Raw genomic sequence first — 16,067 nt, 5'->3', positions numbered from 1 at the left:
CGTTTACCAATAATTGTACACAGGTGGAAAAACAGTGAGACTCGTTTTTTATATATTGGCAGAATCTGCTTTGTCAAAGTTGTGTCTCACACTTTTTTTTGCCTATTTACAATTATTGATAAACATACTATTTTCTTCGTTCCATCGGCATACGTTTCCTCCGACCGGATTTTGGTGTTACACTTGTTCAAACTGAAAGGTTTGGGGTTCTATCATGGCCAGGAGGCTACACAAACCAAGGTACTACCAACGTTCAACATCACTTTAATCCTCCCTTCCTCTGGAACCCCATATATTCCTGCTGGTCTAGGATCAGATCCCAGTTTGCTGCAAGGTATTTTGCTATCAAAAGCACCAGAAAATAACCTAGACTGTATACTGTGGTCACAGTAACCATCACAACGACTTGATGATTAAAAGTAATGAGTTGGAAGTGTTTACACATCAAACACTGTGATTGAGATTTGACTGAGGTTTTCTGTAGACTTCGGTTGCTCCTGATCAGCTTTTTTCACACTGAACAGACATGCGCTGAAACCACGTTCACATCACATCGGATTAATCGTAAATATGAACTCCCGACTGGGGAAACCCGTTCACATCAGCCTCCTAGTAGAATTTACCTTCTGAAAGCTTAGGTGAGCGGTACTTTCAAGCAGGAAGCTCATATTTACCGTCTTTCCCATATGACTTGAACGCAGCATATGATCAAATCCTGCCAGAACCTTCTCGCAGCCTTTACAGTCTTGAGAAAGAAAAAAATACAGAGAGGAGAGGACTGCCCACTCTCCTTTGAATATAAAAGAAACAATAAACTAGTCAACGTTAACTTCAACAGAGTCCGGTCTCATGTTCTCACCACTGAGAAGGCGATGCAGGCCAGAGCGGAGAAGCTCATGTTGATCTTGGTCGCTTCGGTGAACTTCTTGGTCTTGTCGACGTAGAGGCCGAGGAAGCCGGCGCCCACGATGCCGAACACGATGAAGAGAGCGCCGCACAGGCCGGCGAAGTCCTGCACCGGAGAGAGGGGGGGGGGGGGGGGGGGGTTACTCATCACCTCAACATCATCAGTCAAAGTATAGAGGAAAATATATATGAGGATGCAGTCTGCAACAGTGTTTTCATTCTGTCAATCCAGGGCCTTAATTCACTTAAGTTACCTGCTATCCTATAAGATGCACCATTTGTTTTCATTTTGTACCATCAATCATTTTGTCAGAGAAAGCATCTGTTTTTTCAAATGGTGGATATCCTGATTTTAAACCAAATATTTCATGAATAAAATGCTATTAAATTTATTTGTTAAAATGTATTGCATGTAATAGGGTAGAGTTTGCACACCTGACAAATTCAGTCATGGATGCTGGGAGAAAAAGCAACATGTAATATATATATATATATATATATATATATATATATATATAAGGCTCCTGCACAGCATCTACTTGCAAATCACAATTTAATGTAGCAACGTTTCAGTCATAGACCTTCTTCAAAGCATCAAACATGCATTAAAATGTATTGCATGCATAAAATATAGAAGAAAACTACTATAAATTCATAAATGTTATTATATTTATTTACAATAAATGTAATAAATTATGTACAATTATTTACATTAAAGCTGTAAAGTGGAAATAAATCTATACCTAAAAATGCATTGTATATAAAAATGTATATTGAAATATTTGTTAGATTTTTGTATATCTGAAACAGTTTAAGAGCACTTGATTTCACATCCGTTTGAATACTCTGGATTATGAATACAATACACACAAAACAAAGGAAATTAAGCCATGGAAATCAATACAGTTTCATGTAATTGTGTCTTATCTTCTGTCTTAATCTACTCACATTGGTGTAGCCTCGCACACACAGGATCTGCTCCAGCAGGGTGGAGAAGCAGGTGAAGACTGCGATGCCCGAGCCGAAGCACAGCAGCAGCACGAGGTAGGCCTTGTTCTTCATCAGCTGCAGGGGAAACACACACACACACACACACACACACACACACAGAAGGCTTCGTAAGGCAACATGAAATTTTATTGATAATTCCTCATTGCAGCAGCAAGAGTAATGGCATTCAGCAGGGAAAAAGAAAATACAATATAAGCACTCAAATAGAATATGCAATAAGCAATAAAACAGTAAAACAGTCTTGACTGCTTACTGTAATATGGATTACTAAATATGAAATATGGGCAGTATATGTCATAGTTCATATCTTTATTTACTATATTTATACACACACACACACAAGTAAAGGTTAAAACATGGATTTGCTCAGTAAAGTTCTGATTATAAACACGATTTATGTATTTCACCACAGGCAAATCATCTGTTTAAAACTCAAAAAACTTTTTGTGTGTGTGTGTGTTTTAGTGTTTACTGCGACCTCCCAGTGGCCTCCTGCAGTCTGGGGGGGAAATACTATGAAAATATATTAATATGTAAACCAGAGTGTGAATGAAAAATGTGGGAAATGTTCCATGGCAGCCTGCAGGTTGACTCTGCTTGGTTAATGGGATTTTGGCAGTCACACAGTCAAACGTGAGGCTGTTTTCTGCAGCAGGTCCACGATCAGCCCAGAATCTGCATTTCTTTTTTTTTTTTATGCATGCAGCTGTCTCCTGCATGGCTCTGTCAGTGTTTCAGTCAGTCTCTCTGTCTGCATGTGCGCCTCCTTCAGCACTGATGAAATTCCAAAACTTTTCCATGACCCCTTCTCAAATTTATGTTATTTTATCATTCGTTTGTGTAATAAAAAATCATTTGTTTCTAAATTATATATTGTATCATAGCTTTTTACCCTTTTTACCGTCTCTTATCAGCTATGATACAATATATAATTTATAAACAAATGATTTTATATTACACAAACGAATGATAAAATAACATAAATTATAGCATTACTAATAATTAGTAAACATTATTAATGATCATTTCATTGTTTGTTAACAGTAAAATAACTATTAACTAAAGTTTAATTAACTATTAATTTACCATTTATTAATGATGGTTATTATAAAGTGTTACCCTGAATTTTAATGAGACTGAATTAAAAAGTAACCATCAACTACGCTAACTTTAAGCATTAGTTTTATTTTTCACTTTAAAATCAAGGATTTTTGTATTATTTTAACAGCAACAAACAATATTTTCCTCCAACAGAGAGGTCAAGTTTCTGAGCCAAAACCTTTCTCCTTTTTAATCATTTTTCATAACTTCTCCAGGCCTGGAAAATACAATTTTAAAATTCCATGACTTTTCCAGGAGTGTGGGAACTCGGCTCCTTCACACGTCTCTCTCTGGGAGCCTGTCTGACCCCGTTTACACCTGCTACTAACATGTGATCTGGATCTGGATATCAGAAAACGCACGTTTGAGTCCCACGACAGTTGATTTGATGTACGTTCATTCTGTAGATTGTATGGGTCAAGGTATGACCTATGTTTGTTAATATTTGAATTTGGTTGGGCTGACTTTGTTGTGAAGATGTGGGTTGATGGGTCCTGTGGGGAGGGGGGAGTGGGGACTTGAGTGTATGTTTATGAGTATGTAGGTGTATGTGGTTTTTGTGTTTTTGTTTTCTTGTGTTTTTGTGTAAAAAAGCAAAATGGCTAATAAAAATTTGAACACAAAAAAAAAAAAAAGAAAAACGCATGTTAATTCGAAGTGTCGGCTAAATGAATACGGCACACATTGTGATGGGAATGTGATGGAATCTGCCAGAGTCAGCCAGGTGGAAATACAATCTGTACAGTGTGTGTTGACACTAATAAGAAGACACTAATAAGACTAGAAAGTGTTTGCATTAGGTGGAAACATCATCACCACAATTAGAAATGTCATCACCGCCTGTAGAAACATCATTGCCACAGGTAGAACCGTCAACACCACGAGTGGAAACATCAATATCAATATCAATATCGATGAGATGCCAATAATTGCTGGTTAATGTAACAGTGTGGCACTATTATGTTATCCAGCACTGTATTACATTATTACAGGTTTTATTACATTTTCAACCCATTTAGAGATGCATTTTTACTACATTTTGACAAATTATTACATTATACGGCAGTTATTACATTATCAGTTGCTGCTAGGCAACTCTCCACTTTGTCGGCCCCCAAACGGCAGTGGGATTATAACTGTTTGAATTTCTTGAAAGTTTGAAGGACATCACCCAGGAAACATGTAATGTGATGTTGACAGACACACTCCTCAGACCTAAACTTCATTTTGTTAGTGTCTGGGGGTGTGTGAAGAGGTTCAGCCATCGTTGGTGAGTCCAGCTCTCTTTGGACGGAGCGCTCGCTTGCTGCTGTTTCAGAGACAGTTTTGTATTTCGCTCTTAAGTTGTGATTCGTCGTTTCCCGTTCGCCGAAAAGATTTCCTGCCAGCGAACACACTGACAACAGAATTTCATTTGGGCCAGTAGGGTGAATCTACAGGGTCTCAATTAGAGAGGATGGGACGCTCTTCTCTGCTGCAGCCACACTTGATGTAGACGGGTAAGACGGGTGGATTTTTACATAAAAATCTTGCCTCATGCAGCTTTAAACTTGACTCTGAGTTGACGGTCTCAGAAGGAGTCATAAAGTATACGATTACTGTCAATCTGCCTGCCTGTCTCACCAGTTTTAAGATTCCACCTGTGTTATGTTGCCGTCTACCTGCAGCCTGCCTGTCTGTCTCCTTACCAGTTTAATCCCGCGCAGGAAAGGCTCGGAGCCGGACGACTCGGCGCTGGCTGAGGGCGGCGTGGGGGGGGCGCTGCTCCGTATCCCCACTGTTGCTAGGAAACAGATGATGGATGCCGGGACTGCATAGCATAGCAGCTAGTGGAGGGGGAAAACACACATAATGTGGTGATAAATGGATGTTAGCACTTTAAATCAAAGACAATTTATCATCATTAGCAGGTGAGGTCGCCAGAGCCATACATACACAGAGTTTGGTCACTGCAGTTTTCCATGTTTGCAGCTGCAATCCCACAATGCACTGTGGCTGTTGCTAATCATCTTCTGGTTCTGGGCCAACTGATTTTAGGAATGTTGGCCATCTCACCACCTTTTAACCTTTATTTCTTCAAGATTTACACCTTGGAGTGCAACCAGTCTTCTAATGTTGGCCAATGGGAAGCTTCACTGGAGCAGTTGGGGGTTAAGTGCATTGCTCAATGAGGTAGGTGAGAGCATTACTCATTAACCTTTCCCTCCAACTGGTCTGGGGAACTAAACCTGCAACCTTCTGGTCGCTGGTCTGCTTGCCCAATATACTAGTTATTGACGGAGGAGACACTGTTGCTCATTAACTTCTCCCAGTTTGTCTAGGGATTCAAAACTGGCAACCTTGAGGTCATGAGCCTATGTGTCTCACCTTTAGAGTTCCACTGCCAAATGGTGAAAACTGCAAATATTGAAATTAAATAATTTAATTTCATTATAGAGCATGATTTATAGAAAAGAGCGAACTGCACTATAGGGCTGCAACTAACGATTATTTTCATTGTCGATTAATCTGTCGATTATTTTCTTGATTAATCGATTAGTTGTTTGGTCTATAAAATGTCAGAAAATGGTGAAAAATGTGGATCAGTGTTTCCCAAAGCCCAAGATGACGTCCTCAAATGTCTTGTTTTGTCCACAACCCAAAGATATTCAGTTTACTGTCATAGAGGAGTAAAGAAACCAGAAAATATTCATATTTAAGAAGCTGGAATGAGAGAATTTTGACTTATTTTTCTTAAAAACTTACTAAAACCGATTAATCGATGATCAAAATAGTTGGCGATTTAATTTAATAGTTGACAACTAATCAATTAATCGATTAATCGTTGCAGCTCTACTACACTATAAAGCATGAGTACCAGCAGTGAAATGCCAGAGTCCTAAGCAGCGCAGGGACCTATCTGTTTCATCAGCCAAGTGTGGGATTCAAACTGGCAACCTTTAGATCACAAGCTTACTTCAGTTTTAGGCTACAACTGCCTTTTCTGGTAGAAAATGTTAAATATTTGCAGCCAACACTTTGCAGTTACAGAAAAGTGTCAGCATCATGGCACTAAAACTGCAACCCGACCAAACTCTCTATCAGTGGCCTTGGAGACTTCTTGTTCTTTCTTCTTCTTGGTTCAACTCACCAGGACGGGGATTTGGTCGTATGTTACAGCGACCATCGGAGAGATGATGTTAGCCAAGAGGACGCCCAGGGGATTGGCTGAGAGAGAGAGAGACAGAGAGGGGAAAAGAGAAGTGTAACTGAGAGCTTTTGTCAGAAATATTGTCCGTCTGGTTTCTGTCCCAGATTAACAACCCATGCCGTCTTTACTTTCTTTTCCCCATTTCAGCAATCTCAATTCTTTTCTTCAAGCTCTGGCGACGGCATAAAAGAGCTGGAAACTCATCTGTTCAAGAAGAAATACCTCACATCACCCTCTCCCCGGTGAATTATAGCTTCCTCCTCTCCTTGCTCTAATATGCTCTTATCTCAAACTATAAAAATCCCTTTACCTCTCTCCTTAGCTCTTATTTTTATTTCTTCCACCCCCCCCCAAGACTTCTCTCCTATATAATCATTTTAAAAGGTCACAGGAATATTATACCTCGACATCCTCACTACTGTTTTCTTGCAACACTGATGATCTAGCAGCTGAGGCTTAATTCTACCGCTGCACTCAAGCAACACGCTCAGGACAGATAAATTCCTAAAATGTAAATGTAAGAGTGGTATTGCACAAATCATCGATTTTTTAAGGTTCGCTGGAGTTTGCTCTGCAGAAAGAAATACCAAGGCTGTGATCAGCTCTGATGCATATTGTGATACCTGATGCCAAACAAATGCTGCCGCCTGCCACTGGTGTTGTGTTTAAGGCCCGGAAATATGAAACCAAATATGAAATTCAAATCAGTTGTTTTCGCTGGTTACTCATTTCTGGACCCATCGCTGGTTGATTCCCTAGAGTAACGCTGCATACACAGCAAATTCCCTAGTGTTAATAACTGTTGATTTGTCATTGACAATAACTTGGAGTTGTCCAGTATTGATTGGAGAGTTGTTTGTTCTCTCATAAAGCTGATGTGGCTCTGGAGCGGCTGTTCAAAACGATCTAATTATCTATCTAAAGTGTTAAATTAACTCTGGTGGGTGTGGACTCCCAGTGGATAAACACTGGGATAGTGTGGCTATTTGCACTCTCAGACTTAAGTTAATGCTTACCATTCTGCTGTGTACACATAAGATTTTGCTTGCATGCAAAAATGTAAGGCGTGCTTATCCACAATTTAGCGCACATGCTGAAATTGACCTCGTTTCTGCTTAAATTATTGGAACGTGCACTGAAAGCAGCCCAATGGCAACATGAGGCACAAGCACTGATAAAAAAAAAAAATTAAAAAAACTGCAATGAGGATTTATTTCATCGGAAAACCAAAAGTGCTGGAGATGCTACAGTTGAAAGTAATGTCAATATACTGCTTTCAGGTGCAGTCAAACGAAATCTTTTTTTTTTTATTACAGAGCACGTTTTCTAAAAGAAAGTGATTTAATGTGGTTTACACGTCTAAGTCCAATGTGAGTTGTGATTATGAACAGGGAAGCAGGGCAGGCAGGCACCGAACTCTTTCATCCATTTACCTCAAGGGCTGATGATTTGTTTATAAATCTAAGTTATTATGATTTCCAAAATTCACCAGCCACCTTCAGCATTTCACCAGCCATTGCATAAGACCTCTGATGACGGCTGGGCATCAGGCAAACATCATGAAATAAAAAGGGAGCAGAGCAGGGCAAGAAACTTTTTTTTAAAGTCAAGAGCTGACTTTGTAAATTCCAAAATTTGCCAATAACTTTGACAATATTATAGCAAGTGACATATAGATATTTAGAATAGCATAGGACTTCCAAAGAATGTTTGGTTCCCGGCCAATGTGGCTCGCAGATTACACAAGTCACAGTGGTGTTAATTCATACAATGGTTAGTTTTGCCCAAGCAGTCTGATCAAACATGTGTTCCCACAATGCTGGGAATTTCCATAAAATGCAACTAGGCGTGCTTTATTAGTTGCTATGCCAACACTTGTGATAACCAGAGAGCTAGTTCTAGGGCTGCAACTATCGATTATTTTCTCGATTAATCGGTTAGTTGTTTGGTCTATAAAATGTCAGAAAATGGTGAAAAATGTGGATCAGTGTTTCCCAAAGCCCAAGATGACGTCCTCAAATGTCTTGTTTTGTCCACAACCCAAAGATATTCAGTTTACTGTCATAGAGGAGTAAAGAAACCAGAAAATATTCACATTTAAGAAGCTGGAATCAGAGAATTTTGACTTATTTGTCTTAAAAAATTACTCAAACCGATTAATCGACTATCAAAATAGTTGCCGATTAATTTAATAGTTGACAACTAATCGACTAATGGATTAATCGTTGCAGCTCTAGCTAGTTCAAATCTTTCTTGCTTTCTTTTTTATTCATATGTATGTTTTCTACTCTCTTATGACAGTATGCATGCGTTAGTAACCGCTGTATTAAATGCATGTATAGCCATAAGTGTTCTTTACTGTGATTCCAGGTAGTCTGATGATGCTGACGGTACTCGGCACAGTAAAGAACATCCAAACGGACTTTACAGCTCTTATTACAGCTTTTGATATTAATAATAATAAACAACAAATGACTCACACATAGAGGCGATCATGTTGGCTGTGGCGCGCTGGTGCTCGGGGAACCAGAGCGCTGCCAGCTTGGTGGGGGCGAAGATGACCAGCGGCTGGGCCAGGGCGCCCAGGGTCTGACCCACCATCACCATGGGGTAGTGGACGTCGAATCCCAGGCCTCGCACCGACCCGACGAACCGCAGGAGAGCGCCGAACATGTTCAGCCAGGAGCCCAAGATCAGCTGCAGTGTCGAGATGAGGGGGGTTACATGACAAAGAAGCTGTCTGTTTATTAAATATATTAAAGAGGCAGTTGCGAGATTCTTGTTTTTCTATTATTTAGGTGACATCTTTGTTGCTCAGCCTCATTGCTGTGCTGTTTCTGCACTGCACTTCCCTTCTGCACTGCACTTTCTTTCTCTTTTCTCTGTCTGTTCAGCCATGGTGGCTATCACTGCTCATGCTAACTACCCAGTTCTTCTTCTTCTGTTTATTCTAGGGCTGAACAATTAATCGAAATTGTATCGAAATCGCAATATGGCCTACTGCAATTTTCAAATCGCAGGAGGCGCAATGTTTGTTAAAGGCGAAATGTGTGTCAAAATACCATTTTAAATTAAATATTGTGGTGCTGCAGAGATGTCCTGTCCTACACATCATATTCTACACACTCAAGAAAACATCTTTGTTTGGTACAGATCCCCGCAAAAATCACACCATAATCATTTAAATACGTTTTTCAATGAAAATGAGAATAATGATGTAAAAATGATCATTCCCTCTAATATCGCAAATCATATCGCAATTGCAATATCAGTCAAAATAATCGCAATTAGATATTTTTTCAAAATCGTTCAGCCCTAGCTTATTCCAAACAAACCGGAAATGGACAGTGGAAAAGCTTTCATGAACTGGATAGAGGTTGACTCACTTGCAGGTATTACAAATATTCAAGATTTTTCTGCACATTTCTCACCATTATACAGTACTGTGCAAAAGTCTTAGGTCATATGTCAAAGATATCCATAAAGCGAAGATGCTTTCAAAACTAATGAAATGAAAAGTTTCTCAATATCAAAAATTTACAATAAACAGCCTACTGTCTACTGACACACTAATGCAGAAAAGAAATACACATCTAAGACTTCTAAGAAATTTATATAAAAAATCTAGGGAGCCTGAGACTTTTGCACAGTACTGTATAGTTTTTGCCTTTGTCTTTTAGGAGAAGTGTGTTAAATTAGAGGTTTTCAAACTGTTTCTCTTTTCAGCATGAAGTCCGATATCTCTTTGTACCACGCGTGTCAACAAGAAACAACCAAGTCAAGGTGCTCGGCAAACAAAGTGATTCTACCTCTGATTACACTACCTCCATCATGTGACCTCCCTTTCATTCTCCCCCTCTTCACACTGATTTCTGTTGCTCCTTTTGTTTCATTTCCTGGTTGCAGCCAATTTTTGTCTGAACAGCCATCAGAAGCTCCTCGGCTGGCAGCGGCTCCTCACAGTAAATCTTCTCTTATTAATATTTTCTCCTGGTGGACAGTTTCTTCCTTCCCTCCACCCTTCCCACTGGGTAAAGGCTTTGTTTTGTTGTCATAAAAAACAACTCAAACTCCACTTTTTTTTTAATTGCTCATACTGAGACATTCAGTAAGCTACACATCTTCCAATATGAAAAAATAATAACAGCATCAAGAGCACCAACTCAAGGCTAGAAGAGAGAGATCCATTACACTGCAAAAACATATTCCTGTTATTAATCTATGATCTCTCTGTGTCTCTACACAGGAAAACACAAAGACCTTTAAAGGGGCAGTAAGTAATATTTTTACTGCCCATAGCACAAAATGATCATAATATGTCTATTATTTAATTATCTAATTTGTCTCTATTGTGAAAATGACTTTTTTGTTTGTGTCAATTACAGTCTTCTGTAATTCAAGGGGACGGGAGGGGTGTGTGTGTGTGTGTGTGTGTGTGTGTGTGTGTGTGTGTGTGTTCTACTGATGTGGCTGCAATTTCCACTGGTCGCCCTTTTAAGAAACCTTTAAAACCTCTTCAAATTGCAACCATAGGGGAATTCCAGAAGGTTAACTGAAAAACCTCTTTATAACGAGATGAAACTTCTTCGTTAGGGATATTTTTCTAGTGAGGAACCCTAAGTCACATGTCGTCTCCCTTTTGGATCTCAGAAGAACCCCTGATGAACCCCTTAGTTTCTGGAGTGTTTCTTCGTACCGTGATCCGCAGGCCGAGGGTGTCCAGCATCCAGGTGGTGCCGAAGCTGAGCGGGATGGCCACCACCATGTAGACCAGAGACAACCAGTTGATCTGCTCCAGGGAGGCATTCATGAACTGGGCAGACTGGTCTGCTACTGGTGCAAAGGTCAGCCACAGCTGCGGGGGGGGGGGGGGACAAGGGAAAAGTTTCAATACAAACTGAAGGATCTACCAGTTAGTTATTGGCTATTGTGAGATCTTTGTTTAGAGGAAATATTCAATTGTAACTTTTTGAGGAAGAGAATGGTTGAAGAGAAGAGAATTGACCAATGGTCAATGTCAGGTATCCATTTTTTTCTGAAAATTTGATATTGATCAATTTCAAATGGAAGCCTTTAAGGATACAAACATAGGCAGGAGATTCACATTCCTTCCAAAGACACAAATCGTGGCTGTTAAACATCAGCATCCTTGAAAAACCTTGTAACACCAATAAATAAACTTTTTAGTAACTGAAAAAACGGTTACAACAATAATAATAATAATACATTTAAACTACTTGAAATAGCACTTACAGAGTTTACAATGTGCTTTACGATACATAAAAAATATAAAGCTGTTAAAGACTAAATTAGATTAGATTAGAAAGTAGGCAAATTTCAAAAACATTATATTAAAGAAGTCTGCCACTGCTTTTTGAGAAGTGATTTAAAAGACGATAGTGAATCAGCTAGCGTAATTTCCTCAGGCACAGTGTTAACAGTCTAGGGGTCCCGATGGAGAAGAGCAGTGAAATTTTAAAATCAATTCCAAATCGAACTGGTAACAAGCATAAAGAAGCTAAAATTGGGCATATGTTCTCTTTATTTGGCACAAGTTTAAATCCTACAGCTGCCGTGTTGTGGATGAGCTGGAGACATGAGAGTGACGTCTGACCGAGGCAGAAACAGAGCTGCGGTCGTCCAACAAGATGAGATCAAAGCCGGCTGACCTTCTGTAAAGTCTGCAGTGTGTGTGATGGTTCGGCTTGAACCCAGCATCGTGAAAATGTCAATACAGGACAAAAAAAAAAAATTCAAAGTTCAAGGTTGGCTTCAGCAGGATACAACACTGGAATTTCTGTCTTTTCTTTGCTGAGCGGCATCAGTTGGTTTGTGCCATAGATGACAAAGAGGTTACAGTAGATTGATTGACTTGATTTATTTCAGTGTCATGTAGTTGTACATATCCACCATTACTAAATCATATTCATAAGGGTTAAATGCATTCTTCCTATATTTAAGAAAAAACTGGCCCTTGAACCTATTTTCTGCATTCTGGGAACACATTCAGTAGCATTGAACCTTAGCCCCTCTTCACTGAAGTTGCTTGAGGTGCTTCATTTTAGTGCAAAGAGATGTGTTCTTCTTCAGTGGATTTCAGACTCTGTCCCCACGGATTCGCAATCCCTTATCCCTTTAGAAGCTATAAGCTTCTGGCTCAAGGACAAACCATTTAAGTTTTTTTCATATTTGGGACCCCTTTCTGCACTATATTGGAGAGGACGGGGCCCAGGCCCTTCGGAGTGGTCTCTGCGGACTAGCATGGACTGAGATCTCGAGGTACATTGTGTATAGTGTTTAATATGCCATTATCCCATCATTATGCCTGATTACCCTTGTTATACCTAATTGTATAAACCTTCTGTCTTGGTGTTTTATCTCCGTTTTCTATTATTTATTTATTATTTTTTATTTTAATTTATTTCATTTTTGATTATTTGACTACTTTTTGGTTCTCTTGTGTGTGTGGAGAATCTGTTCGGTGTTGAGGGTAAGTTGGAAAAGAGGGTACATATTTTTATCATGCTTGTTCATCCTTAATTGTCTGACCCTCTGGAAACCAATAAATATACTTAAAAAAAAAATGCATTCTTCCACTATTTTTTTTTGTCATTTAACTTCCGGATTCTTCATATTGAATGCATGAAAAACTGATGTTTTCCATCTGTGGATGAGTCACTGAGTAACGCTCTTCCCTCCCTCAACAGCTACTGCCAAAACACATAACTCCCAGTTTCTCCAGTGAAGCTGCTTAGTGGCCAGTACTAGGAGGTAGAGCTGGGTGATATGGTTCAAATCAATATCACAATAATCATAAGGATGCTTTTCGATATCGATATATATATCACAATATGGCTCACGTATGCAAAATCACATGTTAAATAATCAAATTAATGTTCATACCATTGAACTGAATGGTAATGTTAGGTGTGATGTCAAACAAAACTGTTTTCCAATTATATTCCTTAAAATATTTCATACCTCATTTTTAAAATAAAATCACCATATAGTATTGATAATATTATTGCCCAGCCCTAGTTTAACTGTATCACTGTGAAGCAGGGTGTGTGTGCTTAGCAAACCTTCCCAGGAAAAAGGTTAAAAAAAAAAAGGATGTTTTCTTGTGATCAAAATTAAACCGAAAGTGACAAGAATCCTGACTGAAGAGTTTCCAAAGCAGGATGAGTTCATGATTGTATATTTAGCATGGTGTGGTCATGTGACACAGACACACACCTTAACAGAGAAGGAAGTGACAGGACTTGCCTAGCTCACGTGAGGCAGAGGCAGTTGCTCTGACTCACACGGGCCTTCTCTGCCTGTTCAGCCTGTTCTCACATGACCCTGCTTTATATAGCCTACACCCCACACCCCACACACACACACACACACACCAGTGCAGGGTACAGTCGGACATCTCCGTGCTGTCTGGACGCTCTGGGGGAGGCAATGCTTTGATGGAAAGTGGCTGAGAAGGCACAAATACATGTCCAAGAAAAGGACAATATAAACGTGTGTAAATATAGAAATATCTCTAACTATTTAGTAGGGCTGGGCGATAATTCAATATTATTGTTTATCGTCTTTCAGTGGAGTCATATCGTGATGATATGAAGATGTTTTGATATCGTGACACACATTTCTGCTGTCTAAATTGATGATGACAAGGAACTTTTACTTAAAAACTCTTGTAAAATGGAGGTATGGCAGGAATATTATTTGAATATTTCTGTTTTGTTTGACATCACACCTAACATCACCATTCGGTTCAATGAGATGAACATTAATTTGATTATTTAACGTGATTTTGCATACATGAACCATATCATGATATATACTGATATCGAGAAAAATGCTTATAATTATCATGATATTGATTTCAACCATATCGCCCAGCCCTACTATTTAGGAATATATCTGTGCTGAGACTATCATACACCCTGTGTATATGTGTATTTTATCATGTCAGACTAATTAGATGAAGTACTTATGGCATTGCAGGAATGATGACAATATTTACAATAAAAATGCATATAGAGGCTGCACTGCAGAACAAGGAAATTCAGGGTTTAGTTCATTGGCCTAATTGAAATAAACTCTTATGGAGAGATTAGCTGTTTTCAAAAGAGCAGGAAATTAGTTGAATGTAATTTGTGTGCAAAGTTCAGGCTGCACAATGCTTGTTACAATAATGACAGGCTTGTTACTACAAGTACTGGACTGACTTTGCAATTAGCAGCAGAGACAATTGCATGTCAAGACATTTAAGAAACAGGTTCAGAGAAATGTGACCTTTTATTTATCCCGGGAAGGTTGACTTGACATACATGTTGTTTTTCCACAACACTCTCTCTCTCCTTCACACTTGCACATTTACACACATTCCCCCCTGGGATTTGACCGGTACACCCACAGCCCCGGGCCTCGCTCAAGGGAATCACAGCAGTAGTTGTTGTGGGAGGCGACAATGTTTTTCTCATTCACTTTCCCTACCCAAATTTCCCCAGGCAGCCCAGGATTTGATCTGGTGATCTATCAGTCACAAATTGCAGGTGAAAACATTGATTCATTGTCTTCCTATTCAGGGTCACAGGGGCTGGAGCTATCCCAGCATGCACTGGATGGAAAGGCAGGCAGTCCATCACAGCGCTAGGTAGACAGACAATCACTTGAAGGTAGATTGAAACACACACTCCAGTATTAGCGGGGTGCTGGCCAACAGGAACAAAGATTCAAAGTAAAAAATTTGTAGCCGCACTCCCATAGCTCCGATGCAGAATTCATTATTGTCTTCAAAAAACATTTCGATAGCAACACTGTCTTTGTCAGGTACAGTCAGGGAGTCAGAGGATGCCACAGTGCATCGCTGGCTTTATGTTCAAGTACCCACTGTTAAATTTTTTTTTTTTAGGGGGGGTGGAGACTATGGATTGAGCCATGTCCGTCTGACTGTGATATCTCAGACCTCACTGGACCCATTTTGACAAATTTTGGAGAAATTACAGATTGTGACACTGTGTTCTGGGATATAAAAATCATACACTGGTTAGTATGCTATGATTTTTTTTGGGGGCGCGAACACACAAACTCCACACAGAACGGGCCGGGAATCGAACGTGTGTCCTCCTCCTGAGCCACCGCACCACCTCGGGTTAAAGCAACAAACCCGTAAAGCTGAAGGAACATCTCACTGGAGCACCAAGGGATCAATAACAAGCTCAACAACACTGAACCCGACCCGTGCGATCCCCCCCCCGCAGTAAAGATTAACCCAACATTTACATTAGAGCCAGCCCTTCTCATACATAAAAACTTGGAATATCTGCATGTACAACGGCAATGAAAGTGTATTTAGGGAGAAAATACGCACGGCTCTGACACAAAGAGGCAGAACCAATCGAATAGCGCTGACCTGTCCGACAGAGAAAGCTCCAGTACAATTCTGTCTTTTGTTGCCATTCAAGAAAATCTAATTTATGCGGCCAAGTTGAAGCCGGGCTTGTCAGCTGATTTGCCGACACAATGCCACCACTGTCTGTCCCCCCCGAATATGTGAGGCGAGCATTCCATATCAGGCCTGCACACTTTTACACATTCCCCCCTTTTGTTAGTCCAGAGACCTGCTGTCCCATGCTGGTTCAGTCACTCTGCTGAGAGGCAGTGTGACTGAAACCACAAGCTGAGAGAGAGAGAGGATGCCACAGTGCATCGCTGGCTTTATGTTCAAGTATCCACTTAGTTTAGTTTTTTGTTTTTTTTAGGGGGGGTGGAGACTATGGATTGAGCCATGTCCGTCTGACTGTGATATCTCAGACCTCACTGGACCCATTTTGACAAAACGTGGAGAAATTACAGATTG

The 16,067-nt window shown here is 39.9% G+C and overlaps 1 protein-coding gene across 1 annotated transcript in view; it reads right to left on the bottom strand.

Annotated features, from left to right (window-relative positions):
* slc49a3 (solute carrier family 49 member 3) overlaps positions 1–16,067 on the bottom strand; it is a 30,202-nt gene that overhangs the window by 8,032 nt on the left and 6,103 nt on the right. The window contains exons 2-7 of the mRNA XM_071528324.1: positions 10,905–11,063; positions 8,689–8,905; positions 6,149–6,225; positions 4,707–4,844; positions 1,855–1,971; positions 860–1,012 (exon numbers count right to left, since the gene is read on the bottom strand). Coding sequence (XP_071384425.1) covers positions 860–1,012; positions 1,855–1,971; positions 4,707–4,844; positions 6,149–6,225; positions 8,689–8,905; positions 10,905–11,063 — 861 coding nt within the window. The remainder of the gene's footprint in view (positions 1–859; positions 1,013–1,854; positions 1,972–4,706; positions 4,845–6,148; positions 6,226–8,688; positions 8,906–10,904; positions 11,064–16,067) is intronic.

The sequence above is a fragment of the Centroberyx affinis genome, unplaced genomic scaffold (assembly GCF_046629955.1).
Source record: "Centroberyx affinis isolate AG114_WGS23_722 - 3 ecotype Tasmania unplaced genomic scaffold, CSIRO-AGI_Caff_v1 ptg001660l_1, whole genome shotgun sequence".
NCBI lineage: Eukaryota > Metazoa > Chordata > Actinopteri > Beryciformes > Berycidae > Centroberyx > Centroberyx affinis.
The sequence above is the reverse complement of the archived record's forward strand: the minus strand, read 5'-3'. Positions and strand labels throughout refer to the sequence as shown.